At 38.6% G+C, this 19,290-nt stretch overlaps 1 protein-coding gene and 1 pseudogene across 4 annotated transcripts; both read right to left on the bottom strand.

The window, feature by feature from the left end:
* Positions 1 to 231: 231 nt before the first annotated feature.
* Positions 232 to 2,208, bottom strand: LOC141584962 (14-3-3 protein zeta pseudogene; annotated as a pseudogene).
* Positions 2,209 to 3,737: 1,529 nt separating this feature from the next.
* MS4A3 (membrane spanning 4-domains A3) lies at positions 3,738 to 17,592 on the bottom strand. 4 transcript variants are annotated; one of them, XM_003920176.4, is made up of 7 exons: positions 17,393 to 17,592; positions 13,199 to 13,370; positions 11,735 to 11,872; positions 10,785 to 10,841; positions 7,307 to 7,465; positions 5,650 to 5,751; positions 3,738 to 5,080 (listed from the first exon to the last, which is right to left on the bottom strand). In XM_003920176.4, the coding sequence occupies exons 2-7, from the start codon at positions 13,352 to 13,354 to the stop codon at positions 5,003 to 5,005; spliced, it is 690 nt and encodes a 229-aa protein (XP_003920225.2). In that variant the 5' UTR covers positions 13,355 to 13,370; positions 17,393 to 17,592; the 3' UTR covers positions 3,738 to 5,002. The 4 variants fall into 4 exon arrangements, with proteins under 4 accessions (XP_003920225.2, XP_074257634.1, XP_074257635.1 ...); XM_074401533.1 differs by lacking the exon at positions 17,393 to 17,592 and having other exon boundaries at positions 13,199 to 17,385; XM_074401534.1 differs by lacking the exons at positions 5,650 to 5,751; positions 17,393 to 17,592 and having other exon boundaries at positions 13,199 to 17,385.
* Between the last annotated feature and the right edge of the window lie 1,698 nt (positions 17,593 to 19,290).

The following is a 19,290-nucleotide window of genomic DNA, read 5'->3' as shown; positions in this document are numbered from 1 at the left end:
TCTTATGTTTCTGACAAATAGAAAGAATAAAGGTTCAAAATCAAAGGCAGCCTATAATAGTATCTAAGTTTCTTAAAAACCAAAAGTTATTTTGAAGCCCAAAATTTACAGTTAATGCTACCCAGTGTCATGATGGGGCAGGAACATTGTGGCTTCCTAAGTTAGAAAATGCTGTATGGCAAAATTTTAAGTGAAACATTACTTTTTTCCAATTAATCTCCTTCCACTAGAAAAAAACAAAAACTCATTTTCTCCAGGGTAAGGAGAAGGAGAGGGGAACACGGGACATGGTTGCAAATGGTAATTATGCTATTAGTATTTTTGCTATAATAAACTTTGTGTTTAAACTTGGTAAAATTCCATTAGCTGCCAAGAGAGAATAAGGAATACATTTCAAAAAATGTACAACTTCCTTTAGAGAAATTTTAGACTCAAAAGACTAATTTACATCAAAAGCTATAGAGAAAGTAGTGGAAAGGCTATTCATACATTTATTCCACTTAAATGAACATAATACATGTGTTGTTAACAATTATGTTGGAGTGTTCATAAAAATATCATCAGATATTAAACAAAACTATGCATTATCTCAAGTTATTTCTCTGTTAACTACTTTTATAGCACGTGCATGTAAGGCAAGTATCAAAAAAATCATAAAAGAAAAAACATTAAAAGAATTAAATACTTTTTTAAAATTTTACTGATTTGCTTGATATAAACGAGGTAATGACTGTCAAGCAATTCACTTTTACTGCATCTTTACTTTTATGATTGTTCTTAGGTTGCCTAAGACATTTGAATACAAAGATAATGAGCGTAGCAAAAATAATGAAAGCAAACAGCAGTGAACTTCACAAATAATGGAATTTAAACCATTTCTGCCCTTATCCAGAGTAAATTGGTCTCAGCTTTGTCTAAAGAAACACTTCTGCAGCTGTAGTCAAAGGTGGGCACATTGAGATTGAGTATTCTGCAGACATACGTGGTTTAACATGTGGTATCCATAGCATATCTGTTTCTACCACAATCTTGTAGGTGCTCCAAATCTTAAAGGACCCACAGTTACTATACCTGTGACTGGAACAAATTATCCCTTTTATTCCCCACCAAGACAAACCAATTTGTAAGCGGTTTTCTTCATTCAGACATGGGGGCAGCTTTAGTTCTGGTGATTGTGAAGTCACAGGGTACCAAAAGTACTATGCCAAACATTTATAATTTATATAAAAATTCCACATCTCCATTTTCGCCATCTCAAAATGAAAACAGATAACTCCCAAAATGTTAACTGGCTCTACTCTCCTAATGTTAAACATAAAACACCACATAGGAAGTATTGAAATTAAAATAGAAATTCCATATCTTGGCCATTGTGAATATTGCTACGACGAACATAAACCTGTCACAAATCTAAACAAAAAACTATTTGTGAGACAGCATGAATGACAAACTGTCTACTGTGTAAATTTTAGAACGAGGCAGATGAAAGTTGGAAGGCTGGTTAATTTTTTCTTCCTCTTGCTCCAGTTTCATCTCTTTGAGTATCCAATGTCCGCATGTCAAGTTGTCTCTCAGTAACTGCATTAGCAAGCTATCTTTGTATAACAACTTAATGTATCAAGTTCAACAAGGGCTTCACCAAAGCTGCCTTTACAAGTGAATGGGATTTCTCTGGGGAGTTCAGAAGCTCATAACAGAAGACAGAGACATTAGGGGCCAGACCCAATCTGATAGGATTTGTTGGTTGCATTTCCTTTTTGATAATTTCACAAGCTTACGGTGTGCTTGTTGTGACTGATTACAACCTTTTTCTTGTCATCACCGGCAGCAACCTCAGGCCAAGCAGCAATAGCAGTCTTTTTCATTTTTAAATAGATTTTGATCTCTGCTTCTGAGGCATGGGATCAAGAACTTTTCCAAGAGACAGTACATCATTGTAGATGTCTTTTAGCTCCCTCTCAATTTTCTCTCTGTATGCTGGAGCCATTTGCTGTTTTTTCTCAGAACCTCTGTCTTTTGTTCAATACTTGAGACAACCCTGCAAGATGACCTACAGACTCCTACAACAATCTTATAAGACACTGAAGGAGGATTCCTCTCCTTGATTGTGGAAATTGTTGCCAGATGTATTATACTCAGAAAACAGGTTATAAATAAGCAAGGTTGGGAGGTTGCTAGAATGGAAACTGCATGGCCATGTTTCAGTAGAATTTATCAGTAGGAATTCATGACAGAGAGAAAGAGAGTGGTGGATAGATACATACACACATATGATAACAAATATAGACATATGTGTGCATGGGTTAGTGTACATGCCTATATTTCATAGCTTTGTCCCCTGAGAGTGCCTGGAAGCAGTGACGCACAGTAGCAATAAGCATATCTTGCCCCCAGGTCAGGTTTTCTAAACATAGTTCTCTCAATAAAGAAACCAGGGCTGAAAATTCTAGGTCTGTAGCAGATGAAATAACAGGAAGAACCTTGTAGTTCCAGAAAATATGAACGTGGTAAAAAGGGAAGGGTGGGATGGAGCATGCAAAAACTACACAGGAACTAACTCAGCTCCAAATGGCCACAGTTGGAAAACGTTGAGAAACAAAATAAATATTGGTTGTAACCAAAAGAAAAATAAAAATATTCATGAGCACAAAATGATAATGATACAAATATTTAATAAATGAATAGAGAAGAGACAAATCTTCCTTACTGAAACATTTAAATGATAAATAAAGTAGAAATGAGGGAAACAAAATCACCTTTCAAACAACACAATAGTATTTGCTGCAGGCAAAGTCTACATGTGAATGCTAAAACCTGTAGCTTTTCCCATCTCTGTGGTGTAAATCCTCTCATCATAGCTAATTTCAAGCTACCCAAATTATGTTGACTTGTGCTCCCTGGAAATTTAAAATTGACTTCCACAACCAATACAAGCCAGTTTCAGGACATCACTGTGTAAAGTTTTTGTTGTTGCTGTTGTTGAGATGGAGTCTCACTCTGTTACCCAGGCTGGAGTGCAGCGGTACAATCTTGGCTCCCTGCAACCTCTGCTGCCTAGGTTCAAGTGATTCTCCTGCCTCGGCCTCCAGAGTGGCTGGGAATACAGGCATGTACCACCATGCCCAGCTAATTTTTGTATTTTTAGTACAGACGGGGTTTCATCATGTTAGCCAGGCTGGTCTCGAACTCCTGACCTCAAGTAATCCCCCTGCCTCAGCCTCCAAAATTGCTGGGATTACAGACGTGAGCCACCATGCCCTGCACTTGGATACATTTTCAGTTGCTTCTTAAGACTCACAGAGTTGTCGTCTAATAATCTCTTGTGACATACGCTTCTCTCTTCAAACTTTTATCTTTCCGTCTGCCCATTATACACTGAAGTTAGACCCACTAACGTTCCTAGTTTATTCTTTGAATATTCAAAACTTTTTCTAACTTAAAGGCTTTTGAATGTATCCTCTCTTCTTCCGTTTCCCTTCCATTGTGTAAACTCCCAGTTATATTTAAGATCTGTTCTGAAAAATTATCACTGACATGTCCTCTAATCTGAGTTAGAAACTCTTCTTATGTGCTTCTCAAAATTCCTATACTCTTCCTATCATAGCCCTTATGTGTTTTTAGGGGTCTGTATCTCCCACTACAAGTGACTTAACAGCATAGCTTATGCATCATTCTCTGTTATATGCCAAACTCTTAGCACAATACATGACACATAACAGGCACTCCCCAAGTGATCGTCGAATGGATTAAAAAATAAAGAAATATTTATTATATGGTAGGCGAGAAGTAGTAGAGAAGAACCGTTGCACATATGATACACAAGCAGCTAAGAGGAACTTCTGGGTATACATTTACGGACACAGTAAGTGTTTACATTTCTAATTCATACATTTTATTTATCTTGAATATTTATGAGTAAGAAATCTAAGTGCTTTAGCAGATATATAAATGAGGAACTGAGGGAAGTTTTCACACCACATTGCTACCTTGAAAAGATGGCCATTGAAGTTGTCGGAGGTTATACGAGAAGGCGCAATGGGAGTGTGAGTAAGGGTTTCCACTGTATCTCCCCAGTGCATCTGACCACAATCCCACCTAAGCTTTCAACGGCAACAGCAAGACCACCACCAACAGCAACATCATCAAGTACCTTTGGTGCTGTTCCACATCTTCTTTTTATTTCCTTTTAACCCTCGTAGCGGCTGACAAAGTAGTTGTCTGTATTATATCTATTTTACAGATGTGGAAAAATAGGTCAGAGAGATTAGGTACCGTGTTCATACAGGTAATAAGCGAAAGTTTCAGAATTTGAACCCAGATTTGTCAGATTCTAAAGGCCTTCCTTGTTCTTGGCTTCTCTACTTTACAGTCTCCCATTGTCCTTTGAAGAACACATTTAGGCTTGCTCTCAGCCTCACCAACATAAATCATCATATACATATCAGGGCATGTGTGAATTCCAGCAGTTCACTGAAACAAAATCCCTGAGCCTTAACCCGCCCACCTCAAATACAGTGAAAATTTATTTTCATGACAATGATGGTAATTTTTTCATTTGACACTTTTTGTAATGCTAATGTTAGCTAAAGTCAAGAAGCATTTCTCTGTAATGAAAAAAAAAAAAGTCTCAATTTTCTTCCTACTGGGTGGTCAGAAGTTGGATTTTAGGAAAAATATATTAAATAGGTATTATACTACCTTCCTTCCTTAAACCTCATAAAGCAATGAAGTAGGTGGGTACGAAAAAATAGAACCAATTTCTGAAACAACTTTGGAGTAATGATCATAGAAGTTACAAATCCAAGAATGCCTGAAGAGATATATCTGTCCTTCTATACCCACAACACACTAGTAGGATTTATAGTAAGGAGAGAAAGGATAGAGTCAGTCAGGTGTCCAAGGTTCTAGTGATTGGTGACATGATAGAAAGATTGAGCTTTACAGGCAGGCTCATGTTCTCCTGAGTTTATGGGTAAACCTCTGAGTCACTGGAGATTTAAGGTCAAATATTCATGCTTTCAGAATTATTTTCATAAGGAGGTATTCTTGATTCCACAGAATTGGGAGATGAGGAAATCGCCTGGAAAATAAAACAACATTAATGTCCAAGAACAGGATCGTCATCTCCCTCTCCTCCCATCCCTTTTTGTTATCATCATAATCATCAACAATAAAATCCATTCACTGATTATTACTGTGCCAAATGCTGTAAAGATTATATACACAGTCCTCACAACAAACATCAGAAGAGAATGAAAATATTATTTTCATTTTACAGTTAATATATCTAAAATTTAGAAAGAATTATTCACTGTTCCTAGGTCATATAGGTAGAAAGTCACAAGTTATTAGAAAATAATTAAACTTAATTCCAGCTGTACCTGTATACCTTGTACAACCTCTACCTTCAATGGCCATCTTTTCAAGGTGGGAATGTGTGCTCTTATATATTAAACACAGTATTTCCTCTTGCATTTTCACATCCAAATTATTTTTAGCCTTCATTCTATCTCTAACAGTCATACAATCTCTAACTCCAAGAACTCCACAAATCATTACCACATAAAGGTTTAAGAGTCAGAAACAACTTCAAATCCTAGAGGGAGGCTTTAAGACCATGTGAATGATCAGTCATTTGAAAAACCTCACCTCTCTAGAATCACAGCAGTTTGCATTGCACCAAATGGCCAAGGTAGAGATGCTCACACACAATTCCAGGAAGGTGAGAATCAGCAGTAGAGACACCATGCCCTAAGGGATATGACGCCTCATATCAAACCCAGTGGCAACATCCAGAGGGGGAAAAAAAAATGTCAGCAGGAAACCAGACAAAACATCTCCTTCCCATAAAATGGAACAAAGTGAACCATAAATTAGATTTAAGACACAGACACACATAACACTGTAGAAGGGATAGTATTTCAATCTAAAGTATGAAAACATTTTATCTGAAGAGAAAGATGTGTGGCATTTCTTATGTCAACCCACGTGAAGTAGCTACAGGGGGAAGAAGCTACAGAAACAAAATTCTGACACTATCACTAGCACCTTCCAATTTGAATTAGTAAACTAAGGAGAGTAGCAGGCAGTTTAGGAAAATGAACAAAAATGACCTTTCCACAATTTCATTAACAGTACTTCATAGGAGTTGAGGCATTTACTTTATCCCTAGAAACTAAAACACTAAGCTGATATAAACACAAAATAAAATTGCTTTTGGGCTAGTGACTCTACTTTAATTACTGAGGCACCTAGAAGCAACCAATACGATATATCCCTGGTGGAAAAATACGACCAAATCTACAGAAAAATCAGGCTCTGACAAATATAAATTTAGATCATTAAAAATACAATAAAGAAAATGAGAACACAAACTTCCATGAGTAGTATCAGAAAACAGAAAGCTTAGGAGTGAGTCTATAACTAATGGTTCATAGACCATTGGGATGAAATGGATAATTCCAAGGGAAAATATTAATTTCTAAGTAGACCTCAGAAGAGGTAGAATACCTAAACACAAATTTTAAAAACTTGGTAAGGGGGCTGGGCGCAGTGGTTCATGCCTGTAATCCCAGCACTTTGGGAGGCCGAGGCAGGTGGATCAAGAGGTCAAGAGATGAAGACCATCCTGGCCAACATGGTGAAACCCCGTCTCTACTAAAAATACAAAAATTAGCTGGGCATGGTGGCATGCACCTGTAGTCCTAGCTACTCGGGAGGCTGAGGCAGGAGAATTGCTTGAATCTAGGAGGTGGAGGTTGCAGTGAGCCGAGATCACACCACTGCACTCCAGCCTGGAGCCTGGCAATGGAGCAAGACTCTGTCTCAAAAAAAACCTGGTAAGGTTATTAAAGAGCTTTCCTTTTAAAACACCATACTCATTTAATTCTAAAGTGAAGTCCTTCAAAACTTAACTCATGATTTGAACATTCCAGATTTCAGAGAAAGCTGTAAATCTCTCGTTTGTTTTATTAAGCAAAGAAATATGAAATGAAACTTCCAAAAAATCTCTCTGGTGAGTGTAATAGTACTTGTTATAGTAATGTTAATAACATAATATGTTAAGCCTTGTTTTAATTGTTTATCATATGTTAACTTATTAAATTCTCATTGCAATCCCATGAAATGGGTTGTTACCCTCATTTCAAAAAAAAACATTCAAAGGATTATCTAATTTGCCCTTCATTATAGAGCAAATAGACCCAAAATTCAAATTATGGTAGCATGGTACCTGACATATTATTTTTCTGTACATTCTGGATTGTTTGAAATATTTTATTATTATACATATTCTTCAAAAACATACATTTGATATGGAGCCCATGTAAATACATAGGTCCTGTGATGGTAAAGACCGACAGCTCTTTAATGACTGGACATTAACTGCTAAATTTACTGAGAGAAAAGCAATCCCCACTAATGCAATCGTAGCACTGGCAATGTTCATTCCAAAACTGTGTTGCATCTGAAAAAGAGTAAGAATTTTCAGTTAATATCTTCAGCACATACCCCATTCCTCTGGCAACAATTCACTGAAACAAGCATTGATTGAATATTGTTTACACACGCATCGATATCCTAGACGCAAGGCAAACATCAATGACCAAAGAAAGATTTCTGGCCTGGCGCGGTGGCTCAAGCCTGTAATCCCAGCACTTTGAGAGGCCGAGGCGGGTGGATCACAAGGTCAAGAGATCGAGACCATCCTGGTCAACATGGTGAAACCCCGTCTGTACTAAAAATACAAAACATTAGCTGGGCATGGTGGTGCGTGCCTGTAATCCCAGCTACTCAGGAGGCTGAGGCAGGAGAATTGCCTGAACCCAGGAGGCGGAGGTTGCGGTGAGCCGAGATCGCCCCATTGCACTCCAGCCTGGGTAACAAGAGCGAAACTCCGTCTCAAAAAGAAGAAAAAAAGAAAAAAAGAAAGAAAGAAAGATTTCTGGTCCCCACCCTCCATGAAGCTTACATTCTAGCAATAAAAACAAAGAAAAAAGTAAACATACTAATAGGTAAATTACATAATATTTTTGAAAGCAATTAAGTACTAGTGGCTAATAGAATGGTGTAAAGAGAATCTGGGTATCCAAAGAGAGGTGGTTCATGATATTAAATAGAAATGATAGGCCGGGCGCGGTGGCTAAAGCCTGTAATCCCAGCACTTTGGGAGGCTGAGGCGGGTGGATCACAAGGTCAAGAGATCGAGACCATCCTGGTCAACATGGTGAAACCCCGTCTCTACTATAAACACAAAAAATTAGCTGGGCATGGTGGCGCGTGCCTGTAATCCCAGCTACTCAGGAGGCTGAGGCAGGAGAATTGCCTGAACCCAGGAGGCGGAGGTTGCGTTGGGCCGAAATCGCGCCATTGCACTCCAGCCTGGGTAACAAGAGCAAAACTCTGTCTCAAAAAAAAAAAAAAAAAAGAAAGAAAGAAAAGAAATGACACTGGGGAGAGGCGTGAAAGAGCTGTGGGTGCCAGCCAAGAGGATATCTGAGGGAATATCCTTGCAGTCAGGGAAAGACTCAGTTCAAATTCCTGAGACCAGAATCTTCTGGGGAAGCAAGGGGGCCAATGGCATTGGGGGCACATGGGCAATATTAGGATATAAAGAAGAAGGAAAGTTAACAGAGAGCTAAATCATGTAGGGCTCTGCAGAATCATGAACAGGACTTTGTTTCTAACTCTAAGAAAAACACAAAGCAAATGAAGGATTTGGAGCAAATAAATGATATACTTGGCTTGATGGCTTCAGGGGATCACTGTTTCTAGCAAGGCAAAGAGAAGTTCAGCGATAAAAGCTGGGAGCCTGATTAGTAGAGACGAGGTGAACTGGATGAAATGTCATTAGGAGAAAGATGAGAAAAGGTCAAAATCAGATATAATAATAGCTTGAAAGTAGAGCCAACATTATTTGCTGATAAATCAGATTCAAGATTGTGAAAGAAAGAAGACTCAGGGATATTGTAAGATGTTTGGTCTGGAAATCTGGAAGGATGAAGTTCCCATCAGCTGACATGAGGAGAAGGTTGGGGAAAGAGGCTGGGAGTTGAGCTTTGAATCTGCACATGCCAATCTGATGATCAGGAGATAGACCTGGGCTGGAAATATTATTTGAGGGTTATGGGAATATAGATGTTATTTGAAGTCATGAGAATGTGTGAGATCACAGAAGAAGTAGCTATAGATTGAGAAGACTAGGTGGCAAAGAATTCAGCTCTGGGGCACCAGAATATTAAAAGGTCAGAGAGAGGGAAAGGATCCAGGAAAGGAGACTGAGATGGAGAAATCAAAAGATGGGAGGAAAATCAATGTATGCTGGAAGCCAAGTGAGGAAATTCCTGGAAGGAGAGTGGGTGACTAACTACAATAAATGTTACTCCTAGGATAAGGTAGATGAGGATCAAGAATCGACCATTGTTTTAGCAAGGTGGAAGTTTTCAGTGATCTTAAAGACAGCAGTTACAGAAGGATAGTAGGAAATAAAGTCTTACTGAAATGGGTTTAATTGAAACCAGGTAGATGGAAATTAGAGAAAGAACATGATAATTCCTTTGAAGGAGTTTAGCTACAGAAAGAAATACAAATTGTGCCTGTACCTAGCAGGGAGAAATACTGTCAGTTTTCTTGTTTTGTTTTAAGTTGATAACAGTAACTGGATGCTTACATGCTGATTAGAGACTGGGCAAGGTAACTCATGCCTTTAACTTCAGCCTTTTGAGAGGCTGAGGCAGGAGGATTGCTTGAGTCCAGGATTTTGAAATCAGCCTGGGCAACATGGCAAGCATGGCAAGATCCTGTCGCTACAAAAAAAAAAAAAAAGACAAAAATTAGACAGACATGGTGGCATGCACCTGTAGCCACAGCTATTCGAGAGGCTGAGGTGAGAAGATTGCTTTGGCCCTGGAATGTGGAGGATGTAGTGAGCTGTGACTGCACCACTGCACTCCCACCTGGGTGACAAAGGAAAAAAAAACTAGCAGAGAGACACAAATTAAAGTGATGCACTTGTGTGGGGAAAAAAAGAATGGAATCTTATACTTCATACTCAAGTAGGGAGATCCACTTTAAAGAAAATCACAGGGAGTTTACCTATGGTTAAGAGGCTAGAAAATATATATATATATAAAATATATATTTTATATATTATATATATATATATATATATATATATATATATATATATAATATATATAAATCTAGTCCATTAAGTGGTAGAGGTCTGAAAATTCTCTTCTAATAGTTTCAGTTTTCTCAAAAGAGACAAAAACATCATCAGCAGTGAGTAAGAATGAAAGAAGAAGGATTGGTGTTTGAGGCCAGAGTAAAATGGTAAAATAGCCTTCCATGGAAGAGGGAACGTGAATGAATCGAGTAGGAAAGTACAGTATCAATGGCTACATGATTCACTGAGAACACATCGTAGAGACTTAGCAGTTGTTTAGGAATAGAAGTTTGGACTTTCAGCTGTGAAACTAGTTAGTAGTGGGAGTTCTTACATTCAAATAATTAGAATTAGTCAAATTTGGCAACACATAAAAATCAAGAAGACTTTTTCTAAGCAGATTCACCAATATTCAGAGTAAGCAACCCAAAAATGCATGCTCACCATCTGTGTCATCTTCTGCTGACCTACCATCTGAATACGTTAAGAAAACTAATGTTTTATACATTAAACGATACTTGGTGTCTCAGTTGTATCCATGGACCCCCTACTCTCCTACTGTTTATGAATAATTTATTACTACTCCTCTAATCATAGAAAAAGAAGAAGTACTACTTACCCGTGTTCTTGTGGGTTTTCTCCCTGCTACAACAGACAAGGTTCCTGAAATACAAAACTGTTTGAAAACAGGAAGTAAAACATATAAAGGAATATTAAGTCTCAATCATTTTCTTCTTGGCCCTCCCTCAATTAGCAGATACCCAGCAATAGTCACACAAACCTCCTTTTTAAAATTTACATCCCAGGACAGAAAACTGAGACAGGGTCTTGGTCTGTTGTCCAGGCTGGAGTGCAGTGGCATGATCTGGGCTCATTGCAACCTCTGCCTCCCCAGTTCAAGTGACTCTCGTGCTCCATCTCCAGAGTAGCTGGGATTACAAGCAAGCACCACCATGCCCAGCTAATTTTTGTTTTTGTACTTTTAGTAGAGATGGGGTTTCACCATATTTCCCAGGGTGGTCTCGAACTCCTGACCACAAGTGGTCCTCTCGGGTTGGCCTCCCAAAATGCTGGAATTGCCAGACTGATCTCGAACTCCTGACCTTGTGATCCACCCGCCTCAGCCTCCCAAACTGCTAATATTACAGGCATGAGCCACCACACCTGAATACCCATTTTTCATTTAATTTTTTAAGTATCTACAAATGTAACACATAGATATACGATAATTTTTAGGACTTCATTTGTACTTGGTAAATGTGATTTCTCTTAATCAGAAAGAAGTTTTTGGCCAAGCATCAGGGATCGCACCTAGCAATTACAGCATTTTGGAAGGCCAATCCAGCCTGGACAACAGACCAAGACCCTATCTCAAAAAAATAATTAAGCAACAAATTAAAAAATAAAAAAAGAAAATGTTTGTTTCTAAATGCTTGTAACAAGAATCCAAATCAAAACCACAGCATGCAACCTTCAAATAACCTACAAACAATACTTTTGTCATCAAACACATCTCCAGCAGTGATGGTCTAAGAAATAACACACAGCCAGGGGAGTATGAATACTCACAAACACAGCACCCCAAATTGGGTAGCCTGTGTAGAAGGTGAAGAAAAAGAAGTGCCTGTTGAAGTAGAACAGGTATGGCAAGGAACCCAGAAAGACACCCAAAGCAAGAATCATTGCTGCATTCAGGATATGGATAGCCTGAAAAAAAGGAGAGGAAAAAGAGTCATAACAGTCATTTACTGAAGAGTACACTGAAAACAGACCATTTTAATTGTCCTCAGAAAGGAGATATCAGTACTCGAAATGGTTTAAGTGTCAAGCCTAAATTAACTGGGCAAGAGCTTATCTGAAAGTGTTTTTTCTTCCACACCATCCTCACCAATTCCAGCGGTAGCCTTTCATCTTCACTTCTCCCCCACATTTCTATTCATTCTCAAGAATTCCTCAAGCGGCAGGAGAGTAAAGGAAACACGGCTGGTAAGGTAGATAGAGTCAAAGTCTCTTCCCAGCACATTTTGGGGCTATAATATGATGAAGGCGGACAGAGGGCAACCCATATTTTACTCAGCCTTTCTCTCAACACAATTTTTGAATTTAAAATATAGAATAGGGGTGGGAAGTTGGGGAGGGATAGCATGGGGAGAAATAACGGATATAGGTGTTGGGGAGGAAGGCAGCAAATCACACTGCCACGTATGTACCTATGCAACGATCTTGCATGTTCTTCACATGCACCCCAAAACCTAAAATGCAATAAAATAAATTTTTTTAAAAAAAAGAATATAAGCTTCATAGAGCTCAGCCTCCTGACATGGCTGGTCAAAGGCACAAAGCAGAAAATAAAGGATCTTGGAATCTATTCTCCAAGGTTTGATGTTTTCTACCATGAGAGAATGCTTCTGCATTTCTGCTCCCCAGATCTTTAATAAATCCCTGTCTTTTCTCCAATTCTTCATTAATTCAGTGATAACTGAGAATTATAAAATTTATAAATATCATATAAATAAAATTATATAATTTATAAAATTATTAAAAAGTAATTCACATGATACAGTTGACTCTTGAATAACATAGGGGTTTACAATGTTTACCCCTTCACAGTTGAAAATCCACATATAACTTTTGATTTCCCAAAAACTTAGCTACTAATAGCCTACTGCTGACCAGAAGCCTTACCAATAACGTAAACAGTCAATTATTACATATTTTGTATGTGATATATTATATACAATAGGCTAGAGAAACTAAAATGTTATTAAGGAAATCATAAGAAAGAGAAAATGTATTTACTATTCATTAAGTGGATTTTCATCCACTTATAAAGATCTTCATCCTTATCCTCTTCACATTGAATAGACTGAGGAAGAAGGAGAGAGCAGGGGTTGTTCTTGCTGTTTCGGGATGGCAGAGGTGGAAGAAATCCACATGTAAAAGAATCCTCACAGTTCAAACATACATTCTTAACAGGTCAACTGAATTTTTTTCTTCCCCCTTAAATCAATTTTTAAACTAAGTCTGACTTACCCCAAGGAACTGTAGTTCTCCTTTCTGATAGTCTTGTGATCCATCAGTGGGCTGGTAGACAGAATTATTCACCCCATCTGGTCCTGGCTCAATGCCTGGGATACCATGGGCTGAGGCTGACCCTAGCTCTGCATCTTCAACTTCATGGGAGGCCATTTGGTGTTGTTTATGACTGTGATAGAAAAAAAATCCAAAGGCTTTATGCTTTCCCTTTTCCCAATAGCTGCCACAATTTTGAGTGTTATAGAAGGATTCAATTCTGTCCATACATTACAATGACAGTCTACATATGGGACACCAGGGCAGAGTAACAGAGTTTGTACAATATTCAATTCTGTCTTGCCTTGGAGTAGTAGACATCATCAGGTCATTGTAGTTGGCCTTGGTACTTCACTTAACTTTGGAGTGGTAAAGAGCAATTTCTTTCTCATTTTACATGCCCTGATATATAACCCCTGCCTTTCTTCAAATTGGTTGTGAGCAACCAGACATATGGATTCTCTGAGCAGTGGTTTCTTATATAAGAATGATGGCTTTAGTCACAGTCCAGTAATAATAGTAGGTACCATTTATTTAGTACTTATTTATGTGCCAGTCACTGTCTACTTGCTGTGAATATATTAATATATTTAATCCTGTTTGTTGTAATATTATTTCCATTTCACAAATGAAAAAATTGAGGTATAGAGAGGTTGAGAAACTTACCCAAACTCATATAGCTTTAATGATTTCATATCCTACTAAAAAAATTCTACTCTAAGGTCCAGTATTTTTCAAATCATTACATTATATAGCACTATATAGGAGATGTCTTTCTGAGTATCAACATCACATGGCGGAGTTTAAGTACTATGGAAGATCCAAATTCAAATCCAGATTTCATCATTTCCTAGTTGCAGACCATGTAGTGGGAACCTGAGTTTTCACTTCTGTAAAAATGGGAATAATTTTCATTTCATATTAACATTGCAAGAGTTGACTTTGATAGCATAGGGAAATTTTTAACCTATGAACAGGTGGTATCAACTTTAAACTTATACTCTGCCTACTGACAAAAAGGACTTCAAGTTTGTATATAAGGTCACAAAACAACCACCTCAATCATTATAGCTAAAAAATATGTATCATTAAAGTACACACAGAATGCTTATATTGAACTTCTGAATGCTGGGCAATATAACTTTCTAATTCATAATACCCTCCAACACAAAACAGTTGTAAAATGCTTATATGCTTTTATAACTGATAAGGGAGATGGTATGGAATGAACCATAAACACATGAAATGATGCTGAATTCTGTCAAAACTATTGACTGGATTAAGAATAAGATCTTAATAAAGACACATGCACAAGAACTTGCATTGTAACACTATTCACAACAGCAAAAACATTGAATCAACCCAAAAGTCCATCAATGGTTGACTGGATGAAGAAAATGTGGTACATACATGCCATAGAATACTATACAGTCATAAAAAATAATGAGATCATGTCTTTTGCAGGAACATGGATGAAGCTGGAAGTTATTGTCCTTAGAAAGTTAATACAGGAACAGAAAAGCAAATATCACATGTTCTCACTTATAAGTGGGAGCTAAATGATAAGAACAAATGGACACAGAGGGGAAAAACACACACTGGGGACTATCAGAGAGGAGGGAGGAAATCAGGAAGAATAATGATTGGGTACTAGGCTTAGTACCTGGTGACAGTCTGCACAGCAAACGCCCGTGGCATGAACTTACCTATACAACAAACAGGTATATGCACCCCTAAATGTAAAATAAAAGCTTTTTATTTCAAAAGAAAGAATAGTATCTTAATTTCTACTTTTTGTTAGAAATTATATTCCAGATCCATTTTTCTAATAACTTTGTTTTTTGGTCACACTAAATACATGCCACTTACAGGATGTTTACCTTTCTAATTCTCTATTGTGGGAACATGTATGACCCTCATTTAAGTGTGGTAACAAATTTACTAAGCACTAATTTAAAAGAAAGTGAGAGTCAGGCCATGTTTTATTATTACACTGGGAAATGCTATAAAAATTTGTAAAGGTTCCCTACCAATACTGATAAAAAGTTTATTATAAGTGTCATAAAATTTTCCTACCAATACTCCTCATCAAAGTTTCCTACCAACACTGATTTTCATGCTAGGATTAAATTACATTTTCTATGTATTTAAATTTAGATGAATGTAAAATGACAAGGAGCCTTTACCTCCCATGTTCAACAGTGTACAGAACCCAAGAGCAAGGGAAGATCAACAGAGCTTAAAGCAAACTATGTGAATGAGTTCCCAATGTAATTATTGCAAGAAGTACAAATAAAAATAGTCAAAAAGCCAAGACTTCAAATTTATCCATTGGAAAATTATACGTCTTTTGGATTAAATATCTAATGAACTAAGATGCATGCAATGTGGAGAGAGTTGCTGCTTTGCGATCAGAAAACCTCTCGCCTATTCACAATAGCAAAGACATAGAATCACCCTAAATGTCCATCAGTGGTAGACTGGATGAACAGCTGGTATCAACTTTTAAATCTCTTGCCTACATCTCCCTATCTCAAAACTCCATCCAACCTTGTTTTATTGATTTGTCTTCCTTCAGAAGTTCCAAGCCCTCAAATGTCTTCAATACTCTGTGCTATCCCCCTATTCTTGAAAGACAAGTCCCCTCAAGTTTCACGTGGATAATTTCTGGTCTCCCTCCAGACTGATTTTTTTTTTCTTTTTTCAAGATGGAATCTCGCTCTGTTTCCCAGGCTGGAGTGCAGTGACAGGATCGTGGCTCACTGCAACCTCCGCCTCCCTGGTTCAAGCAATTCTCCTGCCTCAGGCTCCCAAGTAGCTGAGATTACAGGCACGTACCGCCACATCCAGCTAATTTTTGTATTTTTAGTAGAGATGGAGTTTCACCACGTTGGCCAGGCTGGTTTCAAACTCCTGACCTCAGGTGATCCACCCACCTTAGCCTCCCAAATTGCTGGGATTACAAACGTGAGCCACCATGCCTGGCCCTTCCAGACCGATTTCCAGCCCACATGTCATGTTTCCAGGAAGTTGTTTTTAGTTCTGGCTAAGTCTGGAAGATACACCCCTTTTAGATGCTCTCAGAATTTCCCCAAATTCCCTTCTCATACCACTTAATCAACCTGAGCTCTAATTGCCTGGATACTTGTCTGTTACCTCACTATCCACTCATAAGTGCCACTCCAGTGCCTAGCTCAGAATCATTAGATGGCAAGCACTCTGCTAACACATGTTCAATCAATAACCAGACTTTTGGTCCAGCCCAAGGTAGCCATTCTGATAAGTGATAATGGAAAATATGTCTGCGAGCACTGGAGCCTCTCATCTCAGAAACTCCAAGAGCATTTCTGCAGAGAGAAAATACCTAACCATGTTATTTAACTTGATTTGTATCAATAATCAAAATAATCAGGGATAATTTTCAACCATCAGGTAAAACAAACTATATTTTCTAAAATTTGGTCAAATCAATTATTTATTTGTTAAAAAAATCAGAGACATGCAGATTTTCTAGGAAACGACCAGTTAAGTTCACCTCTCCAGCTCTTAGTATGTGGCAGGTGTTTGTTCTAGGGACTCTACTCATGTTTACTAATTTCGTTCTCACAACATCAGATGAATGGGTACTACTGTTACGATCCTTTCCATCTAACAGACGAAGAAACTGAGCAACAGAGAAGTTAAATAACATTCCCAAGCCCACACAGACAACTATTTGAAAAACTACAAGTCAGAACCTGGTAATCCATCTCAAGTGATCATTACACTCTACTGTCCCTTAAGCTATATTAAAATGCATTTTACAGACCCCATACTTCAGGCACATCCAGGCCACCCCTCATTATCAGAGCTGGCAGACAAACTCAGGTGCAGTCAGTGGGATTTAATATATCTAAGAGGTGTGTGTGCATATGTGTGTATCCATGCCCACATTTTTTTCCAAAGAAATTCCTGCATTATTAGGTCTAACATTTTATTATGACTCCAAAGGAATCATCACATCCTAAAGAGAAGCCATGCTCACAGTGAAGTATTCCAAACCTCTACATAGCAACCAAACAGAAACCTTGGCAAACAGCCCCAGTAGTCCACCAGAAGACATTTTAACCAAAGATATAAAAGAAAAAGGAATGTCTATGGAGAGAGAATCTATACCTTGGAGGCTTCAGGCTTTGGCAGATGTCTTTCCTCCCAAGTCCAACTTGTCATAAGTAGGAGACACTCAGAAAAGATCACTACAGCGCCCTTTCCGGAAAACGGCAGCCTCCACAGACTTAACGTATCTTTGCCTTATGCAACACTTCAGAGGAGCTGGTGAAGACGCTTTGTGGGCTGACTGACTAGTGTGCCAATCACACCTGCATTTGGTGCCTGGCTGGTCCACTGCGTCTCCCCAGGCCTTAGTGATGATTAGGAAACGTGTCAGGGGCAACTGTCTTCTGGCTTTCAGATGTTGCTTAACACATTGTTGGAACAGGAAATACAAGCAACAGACACGGGTAGACAAGTGAGAAGAGGTTGTGGATGGAGGTAGAACAGAGTTAGTTGTATAGCAAGAAGAGATAAAAGTCATATAGTAAGAGAAGGGTCTGGAGGAGGGAGGTGGTCACTCAGGCACTTATTTTACATGATGTGCCAGCAACAGCACTATGTACCTTACATGCATGATCACATTCAATTCTCACCTACTTTGAGAAGTTACTTTGCTCAATATCATAGATATAATAATAATGCTAATTATGGTTTAAATACATTAAGTGATTATTATGTATAGGTCATTGTTCTAAATGCTTTACGTATGTAAACTCATTTCCTCACAATAACTCAGGACCCAGGTACTACTATTAACCTGATTTTATGGTAGAGAAAATTACGGTATAGAAATGTGACCCTGCTTTCCTAAAATTTAACTGACAAAGCCTTGTGCAAAATCTCCAATTCATACAAGGGTAAAGCCCAAAGTATGCCTGTTATCCTAACATGATTGTTAAAACCCCTCCTTTCAGTCTGTTTGGGTTTTGGGAGTTTTTTTTTTTTTTTTTTTTTTTCTTTTTAGATGGAGTCCTGCTTTGTTGTCCAGGCTGGAGTGCGGTGGCATGATCTCCGCTCACTGCAACCTCCACCTCCCAGGTTCATGCAATTCTCCTGTCCCAGTGCCCAGAGTATCTGGGACTATAGGCACATGCCACCAAACCCAGTTAATTTTTGTATTTTTAGTAAAGATGGGGTTTCACCATATTGGTCAGGCTGGTCTCGAACTCATGATCTCAGGTAATCCACCTGCCTCAGCCTCCCAAAGTGCTGGGATTACAGGTGTGAGCCACCGTGCCCGGCCTCCTTTCAGTTTCGAAAGTGGCCAAATTATATAATCATCCTAAATAAATGTTCTAAAACAGGTGATAGAAAGATCAGAGTCACCTGACAGGGAGTAAGGAAGTAGGTAACATGTGAAGATTCAAACCACAATCCTTAGGAAGTTCACAGGGGCCAGGCCTGAGAGGAAGGCCCAGAACGAGGGCACAGCTCCTGATCCATGGCCCCAGGGGAGTCTGTGAAACAGAGAAGAATTTTCACAGCAAGGAAAGTGAGGTCCTAGTCCTACAAACGGGAGCATGAGTGGCCATGTGATCACAGGAAAGAGAAAGAGGGCCAGATACCAAGATCAAAGCATAGTGTGTGGGGCAGAGATTGTGAATATGAAGTGAGCAGGGGCCCAGCTGCCAGAAAACTTCTGCACATGCTCTCTGCTAGGAGAGCTGGCACCTGAGCCCTAGAGCAGCAGCTCTCCAGGGTCTACATTTAGGAGTGAAAGGGACTGACGAAAGAGAAGACAGTGACAAAAGTCAGAAGGAAATAGTGAAAAGGAAGGTAATAAAGATAGGCTCCTTCCCTCCGCATTTTAGCCAGAACCATTGGAAATGGAATACTGAAGAAAAAAGGGACGACAAGAAAATGCCTGCAGCAAAGAAGAGAAAGAAATATGAATGAGTGAAAGGAAAAAGAGTGGATGCTTTCAACATGCTCGTTTTGAATTTGGAGCTGTAGAAAAAACC

Source organism: Saimiri boliviensis, chromosome 6 (genome assembly GCF_048565385.1).
Source record: "Saimiri boliviensis isolate mSaiBol1 chromosome 6, mSaiBol1.pri, whole genome shotgun sequence".
In the NCBI taxonomy this organism is placed as follows: domain Eukaryota; kingdom Metazoa; phylum Chordata; class Mammalia; order Primates; family Cebidae; genus Saimiri; species Saimiri boliviensis.
Note: the sequence above shows the minus strand (reverse complement) of the source record. Positions and strands in the feature narration are given on the sequence as shown.